The 24,251-nt window shown below is 39.1% G+C and overlaps 1 protein-coding gene across 3 annotated transcripts in view; it reads right to left on the bottom strand.

The window, feature by feature from the left end:
* Window positions 1-24,251, bottom strand: part of LOC131687126 (protein prickle-like) — a 127,175-nt gene that overhangs the window by 45,033 nt on the left and 57,891 nt on the right. For all 3 annotated transcript variants that reach the window (XM_058971177.1, XM_058971176.1, XM_058971174.1), the window contains exons 2-3: window positions 20,986-21,869; window positions 2,146-2,704 (exon numbers count right to left, since the gene is read on the bottom strand). In XM_058971177.1, the coding sequence (XP_058827160.1) occupies window positions 2,146-2,704; window positions 20,986-21,725 (1,299 nt within the window). In that variant the 5' untranslated portion in view covers window positions 21,726-21,869. The remainder of the gene's footprint in view (window positions 1-2,145; window positions 2,705-20,985; window positions 21,870-24,251) is intronic.

Here is a 24,251-nt window from a genome sequence, read left to right on the forward strand (position 1 = left end):
CCCGAGGAAGACACGAAACATCACTGTCGAATGAGTCAACAAACACGAGACCTACAGCACAAACAGCGCACAAGCAACTCGGTGCGTTGCCGATCCGCATCTGAGCCGTACTACGAAATCGTATGGAGGAATCTGATGTTTCCTGATGAAGGTCGTTTGAGTCTCTGGCGTTTCTAGTCTTAGTTGTCAAATACTTAACCTCGTTAAGAAATACCCAACTGTATTACTACTCATAAAAATAACCCACCCACCCAATCTTGGTAAAATTCAATCACTCCCTCTAGTTATTCCTAGTTTTAATATGGCTTGTAAAACTGTTATCCTTGGTTAACAATTAATTGCTCCAAAAATCTTGCTGCTTAAAAATCCTAAACTGAATTACTATAAGAAAGTCACACCAAATAACTTGGTGTCTTCGACTGAATTGTTTAAAATGATGTTCTGAATCCCATTTACTTAGTTAGGAAGTTGAACCATTGTGGTATCCTGTTTTCAACCCTCTATAAGTCGCGCATATAGCCCACTGAACGAGCAGCCGCTGATGCTCTAAGACGATATCGCTAACTTTTCAGAGCAGCGTGCACTCAGTGCACCAGCGCGACTGCCGGAAGGCTAATCACTATTTTAATCGCAACTGGCGTCTTGTAGACACTAAAACCAAATAGGTCACACAACATATGGTCGATGTTAAGTTAGACCAGACCAAGTTGCAAAACCCTAAAGTATGAGTTAATCATAGTACGGGATAAACAATTTCTTCAGCTACATTCGCCTTTTACCAGATTTTAAAGAATTATAGCAAAAATAATTCAAAATTATACTGCAAAGGATGCTGCGATTAAAACTTTAAACTCGTTTTTCTCGAAATCAATACACTGTCACTTAGGTCTGACTTAACACCGACCATATCTGAACGCCCAAAGTAAACAACTAGTACCGAGTAATGTCTTGGTTAGCCAAGCACAGAAACTCTGGAGTCAAACGCCTGAGAGTATGTCACTTTTATTATCCTCCATCCTACCCCCTCTGTTCCACATATGTAGTGAGAACTGTTTGAATTTAGCGTCTAACTGATGCCAATTTTGTGTTAGTTTCAATATATTGTCCTGACAGCAAATTGGTGTCAGTTACTGACGAGTGAAACAAGAAAAACTGAAACCCAACTTTTCTAACTTAGGAGTTGTGCCCTTATGCACAAACCTGATTATACATTTTTCTTTTCGGAAAAGATAAATGTTGCATGATAAAACTTATCAATTATTGCAATATTGAAAACATTCTCGGAGAATTGTAACGTGCTTCGCAAGGTATAAATTTACCTGCAACCGATTTTTTAAATTTCAATTATTTGAAACTGATATGGTTAAGATTGGTCTAAAATCAGCCATTCTTGAAAACTACAGCTGAAAATATACATAGGCACAAACATTGTATTATCTCGTCAAGCTGAGTATGAATCCAACCTTAGGAAAAGTTTTTCAAAGTTTGAACGAATTCTATACCTTTCTACTATAAGAAAGGTAAAGTATATTTTTTATATAACTCAAGAGTTCAACATTTTTGTTTTTGAAATGGAAGCATTAAAATAAATTCTAAAGAATTACAATTAATCATTTACATTAACTGCAAAACTGAAGGTCTGCCAAACAAGCCAATCACTTAATATATGAAATTGACAACATTTTTGAGTGCTAACATAAAGTACCAGTAGCGTGTGACCAACTTTTTTTTTGCATCTCAAACGCACTGCTGAAACAACTCGGCCATAATGGGGTCCCCTTGGGGGACATCCAGCAGCCGGAAGTTCGCCTATCAGTACATCTTTCACCTGAAGGCAAAGAGTACACAATTATCCGCATACCTCTGCTTAAAAGTACCACCCCAAGTGCTGGGAACTGCAACTGGGCTGGATGGACGTGGTCGCAGTCTGCTATTATCAGCCCGGTCAGCGAACACACGATGAACATGTTCGGCGTCAGTGCAGGCACCCTCCGAAGCGCGTTGTATAATTAAATTGGAATTTTCTGATAGTTAATTGTCGCACGATCGCATAATAAAAAAAAGAAAGAAAAAAACAGTTGATGATCGGTTCGATGGCTCCAATACGAAAACGTGCACCTTAAGCATTAATTCAGTTGCACTCACCTGGTCCGGCCGAAGACCGGGGGGTACCCAAGTGTACTCCTCTAGCGCACAGCCACTGTCATCGTCGGACTGCGAGTAATTGTGTCCACCACCACCGACTCCGACACCGACTCCGCCTCCTCCTCCGTGATGCTGCTGCTGGTTGGGAGGGAAATTTGGTGGAAATGTCTGCTGCTGCTGTTGACCTCGTGGTGAGTGATGATATAACGCAGGTGCAGCCGGCTGATGCTGGTACGATCCATGAAGATGCTGCAGGTGCTGGGGATGCAGGTTGCTGCTGGTTTGCGAGAGGGCGTGCGCACTATAAATCGATCGCGATCCTGCACCGATCTCCTGCTGGTGGTGGAGCTGCAGCGGTTGGGACTGCGGTTGTAGCGGCGGTAGGAAGTCACTCACCGATGCCGGTGACGGAATCACCGATGCGGAAGGGTGATGCTGGAGCGATTTGTGGTGGTAGGACTGGGCCTGGGGACTCAGCGGGACGACGCAGTTCACGTCGTACTCGAAGGAGGAAGGTTTTTGGTATGGGTACGACATCGGCACGGCTTGCGGGGTGATCCTGAAAGGAGAGGAACGAGAACAGAAACGTGAGATGGAATGAGTTAGAGAAATTGATTAACAGGTGGAGGTAATCTAATAGATTTCAACGCCTGGAACTAATTGGCAGCAAATGGTTGGGATGACTTTCGAAATCGAAATCGGCCATCGGGAACAGTACGAAGGTGAGGCTCGGTATGAAACGTGAGGATTGTGCAAAGTGCTGGTTTCATACCGGCATGTGGGGCCAGTTAGGCTGTGTATTAACCTTTTTTTCCTGCGCTGCCACTGCCCCGACTCGAGGAGGAGCTGCTGGTGCTAATAATAATCAAAGCAGCCTGACCTACAAAAGATTTACTGCTTGGTACGCGCCTTCGCGTAGTACGAGTATGACGAAAGCGAACATAGGAAGTTACCATTGAACGGAGCACGGCACAATCAGAGACCCCATAATTAGGTTAAATTTGATCTGGCGCGAAGGTGAAGTGCAGAACTAATCCACAACGGGCGCGTTGGTTGCCGGCTTTTTTGGATTTGATTCATATTACATTGTGAGGAAAAAAGGAGGCGTGAAGTTGTGACTGTTGCAGGAAGTTTGAATCAAAGTAGCTGTGTAGGCAGATTTTGGCGGGGATCGATTGAAAATTGTTTCTATTCAATCTGTAATTCATACGTGTGGAAGAATTTCATAGGTCAATCGTTTGCTACGCAATTTTTTAAACAGAGGTATGGAAATTGAAACATGTGTATAACTCTTTCATGGATATTTTTCGCTAGAGCAAATAGGACTTATATATCATTTATGGTTTCATTTTAATCGACCTTCGAGGGGAGTATAAACTTTTAACTTGATTAGGCCACATTCCGTTCTGTGCCAAGCCGTGTCATGTGTACAGGGAATATTTAGAATATGGAATGCACATGTCATTATGGGGAGTATTGGGTCTAAAACGTGTTTTTATTTAAAGTAGTCGTCAAGAACACAAAAAATGGGTCTAATCAACATATTAAGGTACTTCCCTCACAGTGGTAGAAGTTGTTTAATTTTTACCTTCAGATGCTGAAAGTAAGAATTACTGTAACCTAAAGTGATCAGACGACCCGGATTAGAGTGAACGTCCTTGTAAGTGCCCATTTTCCAACATGTTATTTAAAAAAAGTGTTTTGAGACGTACTACCCAATTTCCGTAAAAATGTTCAAATCGGCCATTTTAGTCTTATTCTTATGGTATGTCGAGCATTAGTATGAGTCAGCCGATGAATCTTGGCGAAAAGTTTATCAGTCTTACAAAAGTTGTGAAAATGTCACACGGAAAAAATGATCACAAATTCGTGAATAAAATGCCACGAATTCTTGGATAATCACTTAGCACGCGAAAACAGGACCGTGAACAAAAATCATGTGTTTTATAATTGTTTTCAATTTTACTTCTGTAACGCCAGGATAAAGCTTTTATTTGTGGAGATATTTTGTTTTGGGAACTTTCGTCACAGTTTCCGCTTCTGTCATTTTCAACTCATTTTTTTCCCTTTCATAATTTTATGAACATTTTTCATAAATCAAATATTGACCCGTGGTTTTATCCTTAAATTTAGGAACATTATTTACTGTCCGACTAAACGATGTTAACTGATTCATAATTTATTGCTTTTTGGTCATAATTTGATTTCCGGGATTGTCAATTAGTTAACAAAATCAAAACAGTCATGATATTTTCTCGTGAATTATTTCTCGAAACTCGGAATATTACTCATGGATCCATCCATTCACCATGAACTGGTTCATAATTTTGGGTATATTAGGCATTATTCACCAAAATCATATTATATTATTCATGCACATGTGAACTGGTTCATAATTCCTAGTACATTATTGACGACTCGCAATTCGAACTCCTGAAATAGTTCATATCATCAAAAAATATTATTCATGGCTTTGTGAACTGGTTCTTGATTCATAGTACAACTATACCTCAATTAAACATATATTTTCCGATTCTGTTACCGTTTCAAATTGTACACATAGGAGAAGCAAAAATAAAAAACAGCGTTCGTGATGACTTTGATTTATATAAGTGTTAGGTTGGGCATGCGTTTATGATTTAATTATTATTAATATCATCTAAAGTATTATATTTTTATTAATTGTAAAATTTATATCTATTAGGTTAAAATTCGACAGAGAACTAAAAATAGTTAAAATGAGGGATAAAATGAACTAACTCCGTAGTAAAAACTAATATAAATAACGAGCAGTTCAAAAACATTGTACTAAAACAGACGTTATACACACCACAAATGCGTTGCACGAAAACTGCTCCACTATGCACCTACAACACTATATCGTGGGGAGAAGCTGGAAAATTATTGGAGTTAAAGTCTTATCATCTAGACCAGAGTTAAAAATAATCGAAGCTCTTTTTTGATGGCTGAAAATGAACCTGACGCGACTTGGGGTGAATAGAAAAAATATTCATTCAAATATCCATCCTTATTCATTCAGTTGAATATCGTACAATATATTCATTTCGGTCTTTCTTCTGACCTCGCACAAAGCAGAAGCAAAAAAATCGCTACGCTATAGCAGGCTATAGGCACCAGTGAATCAAGCCAGCTTTTGTTATATACAAGTGCAGAAACAAATTGTATCGTTGCTCCCGGCTGCAGAATAAAATGAGTTTGCCAAATGAAACAAAAGTACCCGTGCTACGGGATAACACGATTTCGATCAACTTTAATAAAACTCATGTTAGACCCACAGTTCAGGAAGTTGAACAGTTGATTAAGGTTCAAATGGAGCTTAATCTCGCTGAAGTTACGTACATTCAGTTGCACCACGTTAAAAACTGTGCTTTGATCACGTTTAGAAGTTTAGCACAGGCAGAGAACTTCATTGCAAAGAATAACGTGACGAGTTTAATAACACAAGTATCAAGATCCCCGTACATATGGAAAACGACATGATGAACTGCCTGCGCACTAAGGAAGATTACATCAAATTTTTTTCACCGACATTCCCAACGGCGTTCGTATTGTGAGATTGCGAGTGACTAAACCAATACCTTCTTACATGACTATCGAATGCAAATCACCGACCTATAAGCAAACAACGCTAATCACATATCCCGGGCAGACCCCAACATGCCAATTCTGTAACCATACAGCACACTACGGAAAACATGCGCCGAAGCAACTAGTCAAAACTCATCTACTACAGCCAACTCTAACCAGCAGCCACCGACACCTTCAGATAAACCAAAAACAACGATTCAATTAACCAATAATGCAGGTAAAACGACCACAACAACCGCTCCCAAACCAACAACTAGCATCGCCAATAAAGAAGCAAATACAGATGAAGACGGATTTACAACAGCGACCCGTAAGAACAAGAAACAAATAAGAACCTCTGATCGTGAACAGCGACATGGACAGGAACTATAACGCGAGAGAAGGCAGACTGAATGACCCCCAAGGGGCTTCACCGCCAAGGAAAAGGTTCTCAACACGCAGTAGCAAACTGCGTCAACAAGATCTGACAGACCGACATTCTCAGATTTTTTTTTTATTTTTACTTATTGTAAAACAAAAAATTAAAAGACCCACGGCTCAGTTGTGCTAACGCATTGAGCCGTTTCAAATAAAACTTTAGATTAAAAAAAATCAAAGCTGGCAAGAAACGTAACGTCATCTACTTGCAGTGTCCACAAAAGCGCACTTTCTCATACTGTTTTCCTGATCTCCGAAATTTTTTCTAGATGTTTTGGTTCGCTCGAAACAAATTGCAAATCTGTTTACATAAAGGGTGTTTTTAAACTTTTTGTCTTTCTCATATAAAGAAAGGCTATGCAATCACTCCAAAAATCGATTTTCAAACCGAGGCCCGGAGGCCCATTCGATTCAGTACGTCGAGATCGCAAAATAAGTGTGTCAAATAATGTCACTCAATTTTCTCAAAGATGGCTGAACCGATTTGCACAAACTCAGTTTCAAATGAACGGTATAACGCTCCCATAAGACGCTATTGAATTTTTAGTTGATCAGACTGCCGGTTCCGGAGTTACGGATTGAATAGTCACACAGCAAATTCCCATATAAACTGGTAACCTAACCTATGATGTCCGAATAATGTAATACATATTCAAATACATTCAACATTACTGGGATTTTCGGGTTTAGATCACTAATGACCAATTAAAATAGTTTTGACCACATTGGTCACCTATGACGGATCTTACTGCCCCCTGGGAACTCGCCAAGTTCCCGAGCTAATGTCACATCTATTTGCCAGCTTAACCGGTGTTTACAAACTTGATTTCAAATGAAAGATATAATACTCCCATTGACTGCTATTGAATTTCATTCAGTTTTGACTTTTGGTTCCGGAGTTACAGGTTGGTAATTGCGGTCACATAGGAATTTCTCATATAAACCGGAACAATCGTAATACCTGATAGGTTTAAAATCTATTGAAATGAACATCAATTTACTTCGATTCGCAGGCCTAGATCACTGATGGCTAATCAAAAATTATTGGAATGTATTGTCCACTATCGATAATTCCGGAAATCCCGGGGTTCCCGGCAAATTCCAGATCTAGAGCCACTTCGGTGATGACAACCAAATTTCACTAAACTAGTCTCAAATGGAAGATATAATATAAAGTTCGGTATTGAACCCTCCATCTACCCCTCCATATCCTCCTTTTTTATTTTTTTATCGCGCATCAACAGGTCGCACTCAGCCCCAATGATGGAAACTTAAACTAATTACATCTAAAAAACTGCAGGAATCGATTTCTTAACGATAATAAGACAAATGAAAGTCGAACAGGTGCGACACGATTGAAGAGGCGTTGTAGTCCCGTAATAGCGGCATTAGCTGTGTGAATAGTTCGTCGAAACGGCACTCTCAGAAGAACGTTTCCGCGTAACGTTCTGGACCTTGCTTGGATGTTGATTCGCTCTAGTAAATCTGGAGAATCGATGCGTCCTGACAGAAGATCAGAGATGGATAAGGCTCTTGCAGTTTCTCCACCATGAAGTTAACATGAAGACAACTTTGAACTCACGCTGATTAAGCTATATAAATATTATATTTTTGTTTGTTTCAAATGTGTCAGCGTCGACATGGTGCTTATCAGATTCGTGGCAGTCGTGCACTCATGTATACTTACCAAGTGTAATCAGAATGTAATAGATATTTCCACAATGTTATATTGAATGTAACCAGCTATTAAATCATAGCTTTGATAAATGAGAAAGGCACAATTGCACCACTAGGTGAATTAAAACAGGGTTTTTAATTAGGATTTTCTGACAGCTGAGTTGACATATGATCATTACTTTTTCTATAACCCGTTCGTGCCCATATTGTTTGTGGATAACAACGTTTTTAAACAGCTAAAACTTTTGATTGAGACAAGTTTTGCTCACTAAAACTAGTAAGGCTAATAAATGTGACTATTGCCTTTCATTTGAGCATTAACAGTTACAAGGATCAGTTCAAGAACTGCAGTTACTGCAATTAGTCTGATTGGATTCCGATGGAACAGTGCTGCTAGGGACGACAGTTTACGTTTACGACGGAAAATGAATTTTTTATATATCTTCGTTATGTTGCAATATTATTGAAAACTGACAAAACTCATCAATTTATACTGTCTTTGGCTACGTTTTTCATGCAATTGGACTATTGTAAATATTCTAGGAGAATTGTATTGGGTTTCTAGCGCTGCGTAGAAAGCATGACTCGAAAATGACCGTTCGGTCGGTCCAGCAAAATTTTCACAAGTTGCTGCAAAAGAATCGTCCTTTCAGACTTGGCTCATTTTTGGCTGACAGGGTGCTTCCTTACTCAGTGTGAAGAGCAGTCGGAGCAGATCCTCGAAACCACATTGCAGCTTAACCCTCCGGCACTCGCGCCAAATTTTATAGCACGAGCATTCGCGCGTTGTACTTTGTACAACACAGATAGTCTTTAGAATACTTCGTGATCCGTATCATTTGGAGCACTACTTTCTTCTGCAAACTTGGGCAGCAGATAATGGCCTTTCGGATGGGTGAATTAACACGATGGAATTCTACCGCCAGGCGGCGCTAGTGAGCATTAATTTTTTCGATCTACTGTATCTAAAGTGTCTGATTTTTCAGCAGATATGTGTCTTCGGCAATGTTGTTCTGGTGATCAAAACCTATGAGGTGGTATACGAAATAGTTCGATATTCGACCGCTACGTGGCGCTAGTGACCAAACCATTTTTGGGCTACTGTATCTCGAATGCCTGATTTGTTAGCAGGACGGTATATTCGACGTAGTTGCACAAGAGATTAATACCTACGAAGCAGAACACTGAATTAGGATTCTGCCACTAGGTAGCGCTAGTGAGCATGCATATTCATGATTTCTGAATCTTGCGACTATTTAGAGTATGATACAGGGGCGGCGAAACACTTTACGTAAGGATTTTTTCCCTTTTCGCAATGCACACGCTAACATTATATTCTCATTGAATCACGTTCTCTTATGCAAATGGAATTGTGGTACATCGATGTTTTCAAATGTGTGTAGTGCGAGATACAAGTGTTGCACATATACAATTTTTGAAACGGTTCAATATTTCGAGTGGGTAATTACCCACTCGGTTATTTTCGAGTGGGTAGTAATACCCATACTACTCACGCTTTCCACCGGCCCTGGTATGATAGTATAATTCATGTCATAAGTGAGCTATACTATTTTCGAATCAAATCAGTACGTTTAATAAAATTGAAGAACAATTTTGTTTGTTTAGAATTTTTATGTACTTAGAAAGGTTGTGTCATTATTTCTGTGCATGTTATAAGCAGCCCCTTTTACAGATTACCATCCTGAGTGGTTGTTTGGTGTTACAGATATGGTACACATGAGTTTTACGGCTTCCAAATCTTAGTTTCTTTGCGTACATATTTCAAAATTATAAATGAATAAATTAGTTTGGTTGAGTTAGAGGAACGTCATCTGACAATTTAGTAAACTTATTTTCGGAATATCATCGATTTATTCTTTCCCTTGGTGACTTTCACCATTTTCGGTTTTAGTTCGTAGAAAAAAGAGAACAACGACCTTCCAAAGAGACATGAAACTGAGATACAGTGGGTCGAAAAAATTACATGCTCAAGTTCACTAGCGCGTCCTAGTGGAAGAATCCCATATTATTCGATATACCACCTCGATGGTTTTAATCTTGTGAGCAACTTTGCCGAATGCACTTAAGCGCAAAAAAATCAGGAAATTGAGATACATTAGGTTGAACAATTGACATGGTCACTAGCGCCGCCTAACGGTAGTTTTCTGAAGCAGCCGGTATACCAACTCATCTGCTAAGCAACTTTGTCGAAGATACTGATTTTTAAAAAAATCTAGATCTTGAGATATAGTAAGCTGAAAAAGTAACATGCTCACTGGCGTCACCTAGCGGCAGAATTTTATATCAAATTATTTATCTTTTATCGAGATCATGAGATATATTGAACAAAATATTGTTTGGTCGAACTTCTCACATTGTGCGTTCTATTGGTCTGGTTTCATCAAACAATTTCAGATTACATTGTTGCACTTGAGGTATATCAGTGCACAAAAATGAGTGTATCTTGTCTAAAATATGGTTTGGCATTGATAAATGTCTTTGCAACTAAATGATAACGAAAAATCCCGAAGTGTTGTACAAAGTACAACAGCGCGAGTGCTCGAGGATTAAAACTACTGAGCACGTGAATGGCATTCTTGGTTCAATTTTCTGCAAAAGAAATGCTGGAGTTAACGGCAAAATCACTGGCGAGCAATATCGAGACATGGTCGATAATTTGTATAATTCGATGTCTAATCGAAGTGGACTATCTTCATCCGACATCGGTAAATGTTTATATTTTTCTCATTTTTGATAAGGTAGGGTAAGTTGGGGCAAATCCGACCTAGTAAATGGTTTTGGCTACAAAAACCTCATTTTACATCGGATCAAGTCATTTTATTTTCCAAATTAAAGATTAGACTTCTGGGCAATTTTCTATGTATAACATTTTATTTGTAAAATTTTGAGATACAAGCGTTTTACGAAAAAGTTCATTTTTGCTGTTTTCCAAAATGGTGGGGTAAACCCGACCGCTTATGTTTTTGGTTGATTTATCACAGATATTACGCAAATTTTATGCTTTTTCAATGATAAATCATTGAATAGTATGTTATTTAATTGTAACATGAACAAAATGGAATTCAATGTCAATCTTGGAATGTCAAAATCACGAGCAGTAGCACGCAAAGATAATCCCATTTGCATCGGAGCAATTGCTCGACGAATACTATATTCATTGTGCAAAAAACTAATAAATAATAACAATAAAATTATTTTTCAATTTGATAAATACACATTTTATTAGCCAAAAAGCGGTCGGATTTACCCCACTATTTAGAGGTCGGATTTGCCCCACCGCGTCATTTTTCATTACGATGCAATTAAAAAAATGATGAAAAAAGTTGGACTGAATTCATCTATGCACTTTGTAGGACTTTAATCAAAGAATTTAAATCCACTTTCATTTTTGTTGCAATCACTTTGACAATCAGAAATATCCTGTAGTCAATGATGCGCAAAAATCAAATCAAAAGATGTACAAACACGCTTATTGTCGTTTGGGCATCTCAATGTAGACTAATAAAATTCTGTCATGCCACAATTATGATTATTGATTATCAGCAAAAATCTAAAACAAAAAAGCAGTTTTTTTTTCATACCGTGTGTTAGATCTTCATAAAAATGAATCAGCTTATATAGAATGTTGCTACAGTACTGCTGATTGATTTTTATATAGATCTAACACACGGTGTGAAAAAACTGCTTTTTTCATTTTCGATTTTTGCACATTCTCTGTTCAGCCTTAAATAGCTGGATGCGTGATGTTATTCCAACACACTAGTTGCGCTAATCCGCCAACATTGATCCTATCGCTACGGAGTAGTCACGCAGTACGCCTCAGGCTTCAAACCTGCGAGAAAAAACCCAATTCATCAACAATCTGCACTTATCATAAACAGACAAGCATCCCCTTTACTTTCAAATGCCGTGTTGCGCAACCTACTCAGTACACAACCAGCACACTATCGCTTTCAGTTTAGCCGTTGCTGCTGAGTAGATTAACTATGTACCTACCTATCTACAATTTGGGCGGCTTTCGGCGCACCTGCTGCGTACTGGTTGGCGGCGAAAGCGGCAAAACACTTTTTAATGACGGATGTCGCAACAGGTCGCAATTTACGAAAAACAAAATCATGTGTAACAACCTTTTGTTCTGTTTATAATGACGCCCCGGGTGTCATTTCCCAGCGTTTCATTTTTTTGTTCGTTTTCTATGCTAACACTCCTGTCACTCGAGAGTTGGGCGTCGACCGTCGGTCATCGTACCGCCGAACGGGGGCTACTCGTCAAAACAGTAGTTGCCGCCCATCACACCACCCCCCGGATTCCGCAGGGCGTCAATTAGATGGCCTAAATGTTTGCCCCTTGATTTGAGGAAGGGGTTTTGAATTTTTCGTTGGATAATTTTTGGGGAAACATAGCCTATAATTACTATTTACAACCGGTGGCGGTGCTGCCCTAATTTCACCTGACAGGTGCCTGCCGCATGCATTTGCATATGGAAATAAAAACCAGGAGAGATCGGGATACTGTGGAACTGGTTTCATTTCGCGTTATCATTCGGGTAGGGGCAATCCGCTGGAAAGAGTTGTAAACTTTTAACTGATCGAGATGATTGAAGCGAATCATTTTATGTTTCATGTGCTTTTTCATATCTAGTCGAGTAGCTTTTTTTCCACTTTGTATACGGCACGATATCGGTCGACTGAAATATAGGTCGCTTTTAATTAGTTTTAGCTTCATCCTTATGGTGTCGTAAAAATGGCAATAGAAACACTTTTATCATTCAGACTGAGCGTTGATCTGGTGTCAATTTTACCTCTTTCGCGATGGCCTTGTGAACTTCAGACCGAACGAATGTGGATTTGATCGCTGAACTAACCACTTTTTTAGTCTATAAAAAGGCTGATTGGAAAGGAGATTTAATTTCCTGGGATAAGATGAAATTATTTTCTTCGTGGAATTTCTAATTTTATATTTTATTATTAGTCAGGGTGATTTTTTATTGTAGATATAATGAATAACCAAAGCGCTACCATAACAGTGAACGCGTAACGGCCGTGCAGGGAAAAGCCAGAGTAGCGACTTTGGCCATTGAGGCAATATTTTCTATAACTAATTAGGATACTGTTTTCTTCAGTAAAATCATGTTACGTCACGCTTTAGCTTACTTCCCTCCCCCATATGTCACAAAATGTCACAGGGGGTTGGAGGCTTTCGATGCTGTAACCATCGGTTATGCCTATTGTGACAAAAATTTCACTTTACTTTCCACAGCTGCAAATTGCTTGCTAAATAAGGCACATAAATAGAATACCTTCGTTTTGTTTAGCGTTACGTACAATCGAAAAACAAAGTAAAAAACGCTTTTAATCCACCTAACAGTGTGATGAGACATTTCTTATAACTCTTATCACTCTCTTCGGATATTATATCGTTTGAGAACATTTAGAACTTGATGCTTAACGATGTTTTTGATAACATATACTACTTGGGATAGTGGCAGGACTCAGAGAATCGCTCAAATCAGCATAGGACAACATCAGTGCTAGAAATCTCAAATCAAATCAATGGGAAAGCGAAAAAATGGCAACATACCAACGAATTATTGTTAATGCTCTGTTAATAAAATATCTAAATTGCGGTGGGAAAACTGAATTTTCCTAAAGGGGTTATATATTGTACTGAGCCAAAAAAATCGAAATTTTTTTTGAACCGATTTGAAGTTTATACTTTACTCAAATTTCCAACGCGACTGAGAACTAAGAAATCGACGCTTTTTCTTGAAAAAAAGCGATACTAGCAGTGACACCATTCAAAGAAAATCAACAGTGAATATTTCTAGACTTGGTTTTATTTCATATTTAAGAACTATTGTGTTTTTTACATTCTAGATTGCATGATTCACTGATCGAAACCCAAAACTTCATGAAGTATTTGAAATTATTAAATTAAAATTTGTGTTTGCTATTGAAATTGACAACATGATTGTATATATAGTATATAACCCCTTTGGCGATTGTTTACTTTTTCGGTCCCACCTATCAGCATTGAAGTATCGCCCTTACGTTTTCTACAATACCAATTTTACAATTGGTGGGGGTTTGGTGAAAATCGATCTTACTGTCCAAACGGCATAATTCCAAAACCGTAATTTTTGAAGTTTTAAAATTATGCAGAATTAATTTTTCAGAAAATAGTAACAGAGTTCGTGTCTTAAGCGAATTTGTTGAGACTTTATTGTAGTCATGAATATTAACCTGAGAAAATTCACCATAAATACTTCTTGGACGATATACCGTCAAAATTATTTTATCAAATGATGCGCTGTTTAACGTTTGTAAAACTCATCGAAAATACTAAACCTCCGAAATTGGCGGTTTCAAAATGATGTTATTTTGACCTTAAATTACTACATATAATTGGTCATACAACAAAAATCAAATGCTCATCAAAATCGATCAGGACCTGCTATAGTCGAATGGAAATCGCCATTTTTCACAAATTTCTCTCTACAATCAAACCTGTTTTAATCCACCTAGTGGTGCAATTGTGCTTTTCTCATTTGTCCAGACTACGATTCCATGGCTGGTTATGTTCAATACAATGGTGGAAATGAACATTACATTTTCAGTACGATTTGCACATACGTACAATGGATCGACAGCCACGATCTTGAGATACTATGTGACACTGAAAAATCGCTTGACCGCCGCTGGTTTCAAGCGATGTTTCAATATCACATAGTAAGATCCGGGAGGTCCGGGTCCTGCCGAAAATTTTCAACTTGTTAAGAAATTTTAAACTAGTTTTAATTTTAAAGTAGCAACCCCTCACTGCATACTCCCTCCAAGCCGGTATGATTGACGATTTTTAGAGTGATTGCATAACCTTTCTATATGAGAAAGGAAAAAATGTACCAAAGTCCAAAAAAATAAATTTTTGTCAAATATTATTTTTTCGAGTTTACATCAAATCTCAATATTTCATGCATTATAAGGTCATTTGGCATCAAAAATACAAATTTGATTTTTAAAAATTTTTCATTTCAGTTTATATGGGAATTTGCTATGTGATTGCACTCTTCAACTCGTAACTCCGGAACCGGAAGTCCAATCAATAAAAAATTCAATAGCAGCCGATGGGAAGGTTGTACCTTTCATTTGAGACTAGCTTTGTGCAAATCGATCCAGCCATCTCTGATTAACAGAGATCACATTTTTTTCACATACACACACATACATACATACACAGATATTTCCGATCTCGACGAACTGAGTCGATTGGCATATGACACTCGGCCCTCCCGGTCGGGATTAGATTGACGAATTTTAGAGTGAATGAGAAAGGCCAAAACATTTTTAGCAAATGTTGAAATTTATACATTTTTTTGGTGAGCAGTTCTATGTTTCATAGACATTAAATCAATTTTAACTTCGCTTTCTATTAAATAAAGACCCTTATTACAGTACATCTCTACAAAAGCGAGCTCAATTTGAAAAGAAATCTGAGGATTATGATTAATTACAGAACTCTGTAATTTTGTATTGGAATGTTTTCAGACAGGAATTTGATATTGATGCTATTAGAAAACTGTGAAATAGATAGAATAGATGACCAATAGACCAGTTACATATCAGGATCCCATTCCGACAATTTACCAAAAGTCCTCATGATGTTTACAACAACAGGTTATCAATGTACGGATCAGATAATTGTTATTGCAATATTGAATTAAATCAGTCAGCATCAATAAATTTTCAACTTCAATCCAATTTTTTTGTCTAATACGCACCACGCTATTTTCGAAAGCGCTGTTTACATATCAACAAATTATGTCGTTCTGTGTGTGTATGTTACCAAAACTGTCACTCATTTTTCTCAGAGGTGACTGAACCGACAAACTTAATCTCAAATGAAAGGTACAACGTTCCCATAGGCTGCTATTGAATTTCTAATGGATCCGACTTCCGGTTCCGGAATTACACGGTAATGAGTACGATCACGCAGAAAATGTCGATTTTAATAAATTGTGCAATGAATGTATTAAGGTGAATTTTTTTTTTTCAAAATGCGACCACAACTGCTTCGAACTGTATTATAAGGTCCCCAACATCCATTCAAAGTCTCTTTGGCCACATTGGCCACCATCATTGGCTCTGGAAGCCCCGGCGGAAGTATTCAAATTCAGAATAAAAGTCACATCGGTTTCTCGGAGATGGCTAGACCGATTCTACCAAACTTAGCCTCAAATGAAAGGTGTTGCGCCCCCGTAAATGGCTATTTAATTTCATCCCGATCCGACTTCCGGTTCCGGAGTTACAGGTTGTGGCGTGCGATCACATAGCAAATTCCGATTCAAACCGATACTCCGATGAAAGCAAAAAAGGTAAAAATTTCGCTAAAATGTCTCTCAAACAACTTAAATTTGCAGTTCTAGGTCACCGACGGCCAATCAAACTTTTGTTGACTACATTGACCATCATAGACGGTTCCGGAAGTGCCCGGGAAAAGCGGCCATCTATCAAAACTAGCAAACTCGTATCAGTTTCTCGGAAATGGTTGGGCCGATTTTCACAAAATTAGTCCTAAATGATAGCTATAATATCCTCACAGATGTCTATATAATTTCGTACGGATCGCTTATACGGTTCCGGAAATATAGACTTAACCGTCCGGTCACATATAAAATTCCCGTAAGCCGAAGCTCAATTTTTTTTTTGAAAATTTGAAATTTCAGAAATCGAAGTCGTATTTTTGATGCCAAACATCTTTAAAATGCACGAAACGTCGAGATTTTATGTTATCTCGAAAAAAAATTTTATGAAGATCGACTTTTTGGGATTGGGATTTCGCCCCCTTTTTGCTTTTTTATATAAAGAAAGGCTATGCAATCACTCCAAAAATCGATTTTCAAGCCGAGGCCCGGAGGGCCGAGTTTTATATCCCATTAGATTCAGTTCGTCGAGATCGCAAAATGTCTGTGTGTGTATGTATATGTGTAGGTATGTGTGTGTCAAATAATGTCACTCAATTTTCTCAGAGATTGCTGAACCGATTTGCACAAGCTCAATTTCAAACGAACGATATAACGCTCCCATAAGACGCTATTGAATTTTTAGTTGATCGGACTTCCGGTTCCGGAGTTACGGGTTGAAGAGTGTGGTCACACAGCAAATTCCCATATAAACTGGTAACCCTATGATGTCCGAATAATGTAATACATATTCAAATAGGTTGAACATTACTTGGATTTGCGGGTCTAGATCACTAATGACCAATTGAAGTAGTTTTGATCACATTGGACACCTATGACGGACCTTGATGTCCCCTGGGAACTCGTCAAGTTCCCGAGCTAATGTTACACCTATTTCCCAGCAAACTCTTAACCGATGTTTACAAACTTGATTTCAAATGAAAGATATAATACTCCCATTGACTGCTATTGAACTTCATTCAGTTCTGACTTTTGGTTCCGGGGTTACAGGTTGGTAATTGCGGTCACATAGGAATTTCTCATATAAACCGGTACAATTGTAGGTTTAAAATCTATTGAAATAAACATCAATTTACTTCGATTCGCAGTCCTAGATCACTGATGGCGAATCAAAAATTATTGGAATGTATTGTCCATTATCGATAATTCCGGAAATCCCGGGGTTCCAGGCAAATTCCAAATCTAAAGCCACTTCGGTGATGACAACCAAACTTCACTAACCTAGTCTCAAATGGAAGGTATAATATGAAGTTCGGTTTTAAACTCTCCATCTACCCGTCCACCTTCTACCTCTCAACCCCCAGTCCTCTCTCATCACCACTCTCTCAGACCAACCTCCCACATGCATTCCCTTCATCCACCCCGTATACTACAATAAGTTAGATGATTCGAGATGCATCCTTCCTCTCCCACTAATTATATCCCTTCCCTTCTCCACCATGAAGTTAACATGAAGACAATATTGAACTCACGCTGATTAAGCTATATAAATATTATATTTTTGTTTGTTTCAAGTGTGTCAGTATCGACATGTTGCTTATCAGGTTCGTGACAGTCGTACCATTAAATAATAGTTTGGATAAATGAGTAAGGCACAATTGCACCACTAGGTGGATTAAAACAGGTTTTTAAATAACCCCATAAAAATTTGACAGTGGAAATCGTAGTAGCCATGCGTGACGTATTTTTGCACTCGTGTCAACTCTTAAGAGAAAATATGAAAGTGTTCCAAAATTAGTTTTTTTTTGGTTTTCGTTTGGTGTTTAAGAATGAAAAAAAAATACAAAATGTGTGCAGTGGTCTAGCAGTCAAAAGTGTTGGTTCCCCGAGCTGCGAGCCCATACTGGATCGCAGTTGTGTTTTCCTCCGGTATGGTTGTCAGGGGCGGAGATGAAGAACGAAGAGATTACACACACCACGGGTTAATGTGGTTACAGGCTTCCAATTCTCCAGCTGATGATTCAGAGGAGACGGCCGTAGGAGGCGACATGGTGCCCAAGTCAGTGTACAGGGGGTAGAATGTCCTAACATGTGGGTGAGTTCCATCCTGTGTGTCCTGTTTTTTTATTTGAATGAATGATACCTTAAATACGCGTCAATTCCATGCGCACTTTCATCGGTGAACAATTTTCGTCAGCATATTAAACGCCGGATTTAATCTGGGAAAATTTGGATCCAGTTTTAAACTACCAACCAATCGATTTAACCCGTTGAAATAGACCGATTTCAATAGATTTCGACGATCGGCAGACGCCCATGTTTAACTCCAATAAGAGTCGATGCGACAATCGACCGATTAATGGATTAGTTAGGATTTAGGATTAGGATTTAATCGGTGGAAAAATCGGGAAGATCCCCTATTGGGCTCTTTTGACTCAGCTCAATGAGCTAGCTCAACGGAGCCGCGGGTCTTTCACAAACTTTTACTAAAAAAAAACTGAATATTAGTGGTGTCTTGGGAGTCATTCATTTCGATCTTGACGTAATACACCTTCATGTTGTCGTCGATGTTGCCCTGATGCTTGCGATTATATGTTATTCTTTGAAATTGCCAATTGCGGGTCACAAGAGTATTAGTTTCCTCACTGATAGCGGTGACTGAATTTGTGGTACTGGATGCAGCTTTTGCCGTTGTAATTATTGCGTGAAGAGCAGTCAGACTTCAGCCATCCTTTTCAATTCTACCAACTGTATTATAGATTCTTATTGGATTTGATTTGCTCATACGAGTCTGATCACAGAACTAACACGTATTAATTTGCCTTTGACATGTGCAAAGAATTATCTTGAAAATGATATTAGGAATAACTTACAAAACATTTCTCCAAGTATCCTCCGTAATGGATACCACTTCTTCGTACTGAAACATGGATTTTTTTATAGCCACAGAGCAAGTGCGCGACACCAGATCGTGAAGCCATACCTCAATTTTCCGTATAAACAGATACCTTGCACGTGTTCTAGGTTGATATTTAAAATGAATTCTTTTGGATTGGTCAATTTGATGAAAGTTCTCAATACTGTATTCCTGACATGATGGAACTGGATAAAGGCGACTTCCGCAAACCTAAGCGTCATGTTCATCTTTTATTAGCGTTTCGCGTTGCGAATACTCTGTCTTTTACGAAAGGATCGGCAGACAATAGCTACCGTATTTGACCAGAGCCCCATTTCTTGCTTCTGCGACTCACTCATCTCGATTGTAAAGTATAAGATTTTGGGCCGTAATTTCCAAAGGTTATATGTTTGAATTTTGCATCTTAGTTATTCCGTTGTACATTGCTAATAATCTTAAAGCATTTCAAATTCGAGTTCGAACCTGGAAATACTATATCTAGATAGTGTCTTAAACGACGTGCGACTACACAATCTTGCACCGCGAATTTTCAAAAATTGTGAGAAATTTATGTTGCGATATAAAAATGTGTTTGACATCCCATTTAAACCCTGAAGAAATTTTGACACAGATCTGGAGAACGTAGTTCGAGTTGTGCAATTACGTTTAAAATTATCCTATAATTTATCGATTTACAATCAGATACCGCTTTGTACATATGAAAATCAGATTTGCAACGTGGTCATTATCAAACAGAAGCTGGGATGAAATTCGGTGTTTGATTTTTTGACAGCTGTGCAATTTATGGTAATATTTTTATTAAAAACCAATTTTGTAATAAAGCTTTTACTCATTTGCTGTTAGAATATTGCACATTTAACCTTTTTGCTTTTTGTTTCAACATAATTATGTAAAATGTAATTAGGCGAACCGCAAAAACAAAAGTCAAACAATGACGAATGAGATAATAACTACCTCCGAGTAGGTCATTGTGCATCATCATCAGTATTCATAGACTTAGATTAGCAAAAAATTATAATTACTAACTCCAGATTCACCATGCTCTACTTGCCTGACCGTCGTCGTTGTCCTCATCGTCACCGCCGTCGTCAAACAATCAAGCAACCACCTGAAACCATTTACCTACATTGGAACCATCAATTTGTACCAGTTAACCTTGAAAAGCTGGCACCGACCAAACGATGCCGCTAATCACTTAATTAGTGCTGCTTAGTTTACCCTCCGCGATTGTACAGCAAACCGCACTCATCAATCTTACCCTCAAGGTGGTCCAACCTCCCTCTGATAATCGCCGGGGTCTACTCCAAGAGACCAACAGACCCAATAGCTTCTATTACTAATGACCGTTTTGTACCAACCAACCGTGTATCGGTGGGTGCTAGATGGAAAAGTGCCGCCTGAGGCTAACACGCTATAGCAGTCATTATCAACGAGGACAAAAGCCTACCAAAAAATGGCGCTACTGGCGAGGAAATCAAATGCGATCCGGCGGTCGATTCAAAGACGGTAGTTTTTGCAATGTACTGCTGCTATTGCAATGGGAATCAACGGTTAATATTTCTATATGATAATAAACAGTTTGATTAAGAAAAATTGCCCCTCATGCGACCTCATTTCCATCTCGAAACTGCGGGAAAGAAAAGTGAGCTGATGAAACAAAAAGTGCGTTTGCTCATTGCTGGCTTTTGTTTGTTCCCTTACATTACGGACGGCGAATTTGGCTGTACCTAGCTAAAGAAGGGGAAGAAATATTTCGAGATATTTGCAAATATTTACTCACTTGTTGCTGCCGTTGGTGACCAGAACGTCCGGGCAGGGCAGAAAACACGGACTGGAACTGGTAGGGGCGGGACTGCTCACATTGTTGACTGCGACGAATTGGCCCCCGGGCAGTCCGACGACCGGCGACGAAGATGACGATGATGAATTGGGTGCAATTTGAGGGCTCCCACAGAGGCTCACAATGGGAGACGGAATCGAGGCACCAGCTGGTTCCAGGAAATGTCCCCCACCGGGTGTGTCCGAGTATAAAAGTCTCAGCTCTTCATTGCTCAAGTGAAAATTGCGTCTCATTCCCCGGTGGCTTGATTCTTCCGGTTGGCTGGAAGCGGCGTCGATGTTAATTCCACTATCCGACCTTTGCTCGTCTTCGCTGACCCCCAGCAGGAACGAATCGTCCAGTACGGTTACACGTTTTTTACTCGTCGGAGCAGTTTTGTCGCAACCCGCATCCGTTCGCTGGCTGTTCCGTGTTCCGTTGATCAGAATCGGACGGTGCTGTTTCGTAGGAAATATTATGGCCGCCTTTCCCGATGCACCAGTTCCGTTGTTGTTGTTGGTGTTTTTGTTGTTGTTGGTCTGAGCGGCATGTGCTATCCGATCTGAGGCGGCTTTGGCGTAGATTTGTCGGTAGTACTTTTCCTGGTTCCCGTACAGGAAGCATACCTTCCACCATTGCTTGCCGACCTGCAGGTTTGCGTTGGAAGCCGACTTGGCCATCGTCATCTCGCTGGAACTCATTTCACCCCCGCACTCACACTGCTTCACTCACTAGAACAAAATTCTTCTTCTCCGCACTCGGAATTCTGTCGCCACCGTCCACCGTCCAGCGACAAACAATGTCCCATTAAATCGCCCACCTTGTTGGCGCACTGCCGAAGACCGCTGCAAGTGTCGGATGACGTTATTTTTTTTTTTACTCTTTTAATTAAGCCCGGTGATATAAAGAACGAAACTAGTGATTCTCTCTGTCTCAATTTGTTCAGCGCCGACTTTGGCGCAGTCCGGCGGGATGTTGAACATGCTTTTGAATGAATCGTTACGCGGCCTAATGTTATGCGCTCATCGTGATCGTCGCGTCACAACCCCCCCCCCCCCCCCCACCAGACCTGTACCGGGTGTCGTTTTATGTGTGGAATTGTAGACATTCTTTCTTTCCTTCAGCTCTGACTAAGTGTACGAAACAATCTCGAAACAAGTCTACAGATTACTGTCTTAACACTTCTTTCTGATGGCCACCGTACGGTGGCGTGAGATGGAAAGCAACTTTGTCTGCTAGCCAATTAGGAATTTCCCCACCCCACCGCACGGTAGCTGACTCTGACTGACTTGAGTCTTTTTAATTATGTAAAAAAAATAATCAACTTCTTCAGTGGTCGAAAACAGCAAAACTCAGATCGCTCCGAGCACAGACGCAAGCGCGCGGTTTTATAATAAGCAGTCAAATGTGAGTAAAACCAGTTATTCTCCGGTAAACTATTTTTTCTCCTATTTCACGATTTGAATGATCCTTAAGCTGATAGGCCGTTTAAAGCGGCTGAGGGCTGAGATTTGAATGGCAACTAAAAAATTTGAAAGTGTGGAAAATTCCTACTTTCCGTAATGGTGCATTTGTTTTAGGGACCGTAAAAATGCAGATGAGCGAGCGGCGGAGTTAGGTTGTTGGTGCCTTTGAAGCACGAAACTTATGTCGGATAACAGTTTTACGAACACAAAGGGCAAGTAAAAACAGGCGGCCTTACGGAGCAACGTTGTTGTATTTCTTCCGATGGCGGCGACCGATTGTTTTTATCCGTTCGAGCACTTTTCTTCGGCACATTGTTATTCGACATAATTTATTGGAAACTGAAGTGATTTGGTTTTCTTCGGTAATTGGCGGAAGTAACGGACTTTGTCGAGGGGAGCACCTTTTGCTCGCTGGTTCAGTTGAGTTTTTTACAGAGGAACCGTCACCATAGGCGGCTTCAGGCCTTTAGCGAACGAGGAGGGCGCCCTTCGTCCGATAGATTATATGTAATACCCAATTTATTTCGTATATAACTCCTAATAGCATTGTTTTATATATCCTAGAGGGCATATAATAAGACAACTCACACAGTTCTTGCAAAAAAAATTATTTCTTCAGCGTTTTTTTCAAACCGACATATCTGCAATGAGTTACTCTCTTTGTTTACTTTCTCTTCTGTTAATAATTCGGTCACTTTAACATTTATCCCTCAACTCTTTGCATAATATGCTAGTTAAAACCACCGTCTTTCGATCTGTACTGTAAAATAAGTGAAAAGTGTTATAGTGACGCCGTAAAAATCGAAAGAGAAAGTAAACAAAGAAAAAACGCTCAAGATTTAATCTTTGGAGAGTCGATTTTGCCATTGTACAGTAGTCCAGAATGCAAATTTAACGGGATTTTAACTTTTTACAAAAATAAAATAACTTGACTTTACAATAAGCTTAGAAAAATTGTTGTACTTTGCAAGGCCCTCCTTTTCATGTAAATAGCAACTAGGGTGGTTCTAATTTTAGCAAGATCTAAAAATGAACTTTTTAACTTGAGCTTGATTGCCATTTAACTTGCCCATGTTGTTTGTGAACTATAACGTTTTTAAACAGCTTTAACTTTTAATTGAGGCAAGATTTGCTCACAAAAACAAGTAAGGCTAAAAAATGTGACTATTGCCTTTCAACTGATTTTTAACAATTACAAGGATCAGCTCTAAACCTGAAGTTATTGCCATTAGGTTTTACACCAACCGACATAACCCTGCAAAATGTGCCGGATGAACTTTGTTTGACAATTTTCGGTGGTTTGTTTACATGGGAATTACGTGAGTTCGAATGTAACAGATGAGCACCCGTTGCACTCGCACTCACGCAACTGACAAAATCAACAAAGCACCGAGAATTGTCAAACATGAACTTCATTCATCATGAGTTCATTCGTGTCGTCATATTGTAGAACTCAATTAGTCTGATTGGATTCCGATGGAACAGTGCTGCCAGGGACAGTTAACGTCGACGACGGTAAATGAATTTTTCATATATCTTCGTTTTGTTGCAATATTATTGAAAACTGATAAAACTTGTCAATTTAGATTGTCTTTGGCTACGTTTTCCACGCAATTGGACTGTTGTAAATATTCTAGGAGAATTGTATTGAGCACTGTAAGGTGAAAATTGAGCAGCTTCTGGCACTGGGAGGGAAGCACTAATCTTTATGAAAAAAGGCTTTTTGTGTTTCTTGACTCCACCGTTTTCAAGGAAAAATAA

The sequence above is a fragment of the Topomyia yanbarensis genome, chromosome 3 (assembly GCF_030247195.1).
Source record: "Topomyia yanbarensis strain Yona2022 chromosome 3, ASM3024719v1, whole genome shotgun sequence".
NCBI lineage: Eukaryota > Metazoa > Arthropoda > Insecta > Diptera > Culicidae > Topomyia > Topomyia yanbarensis.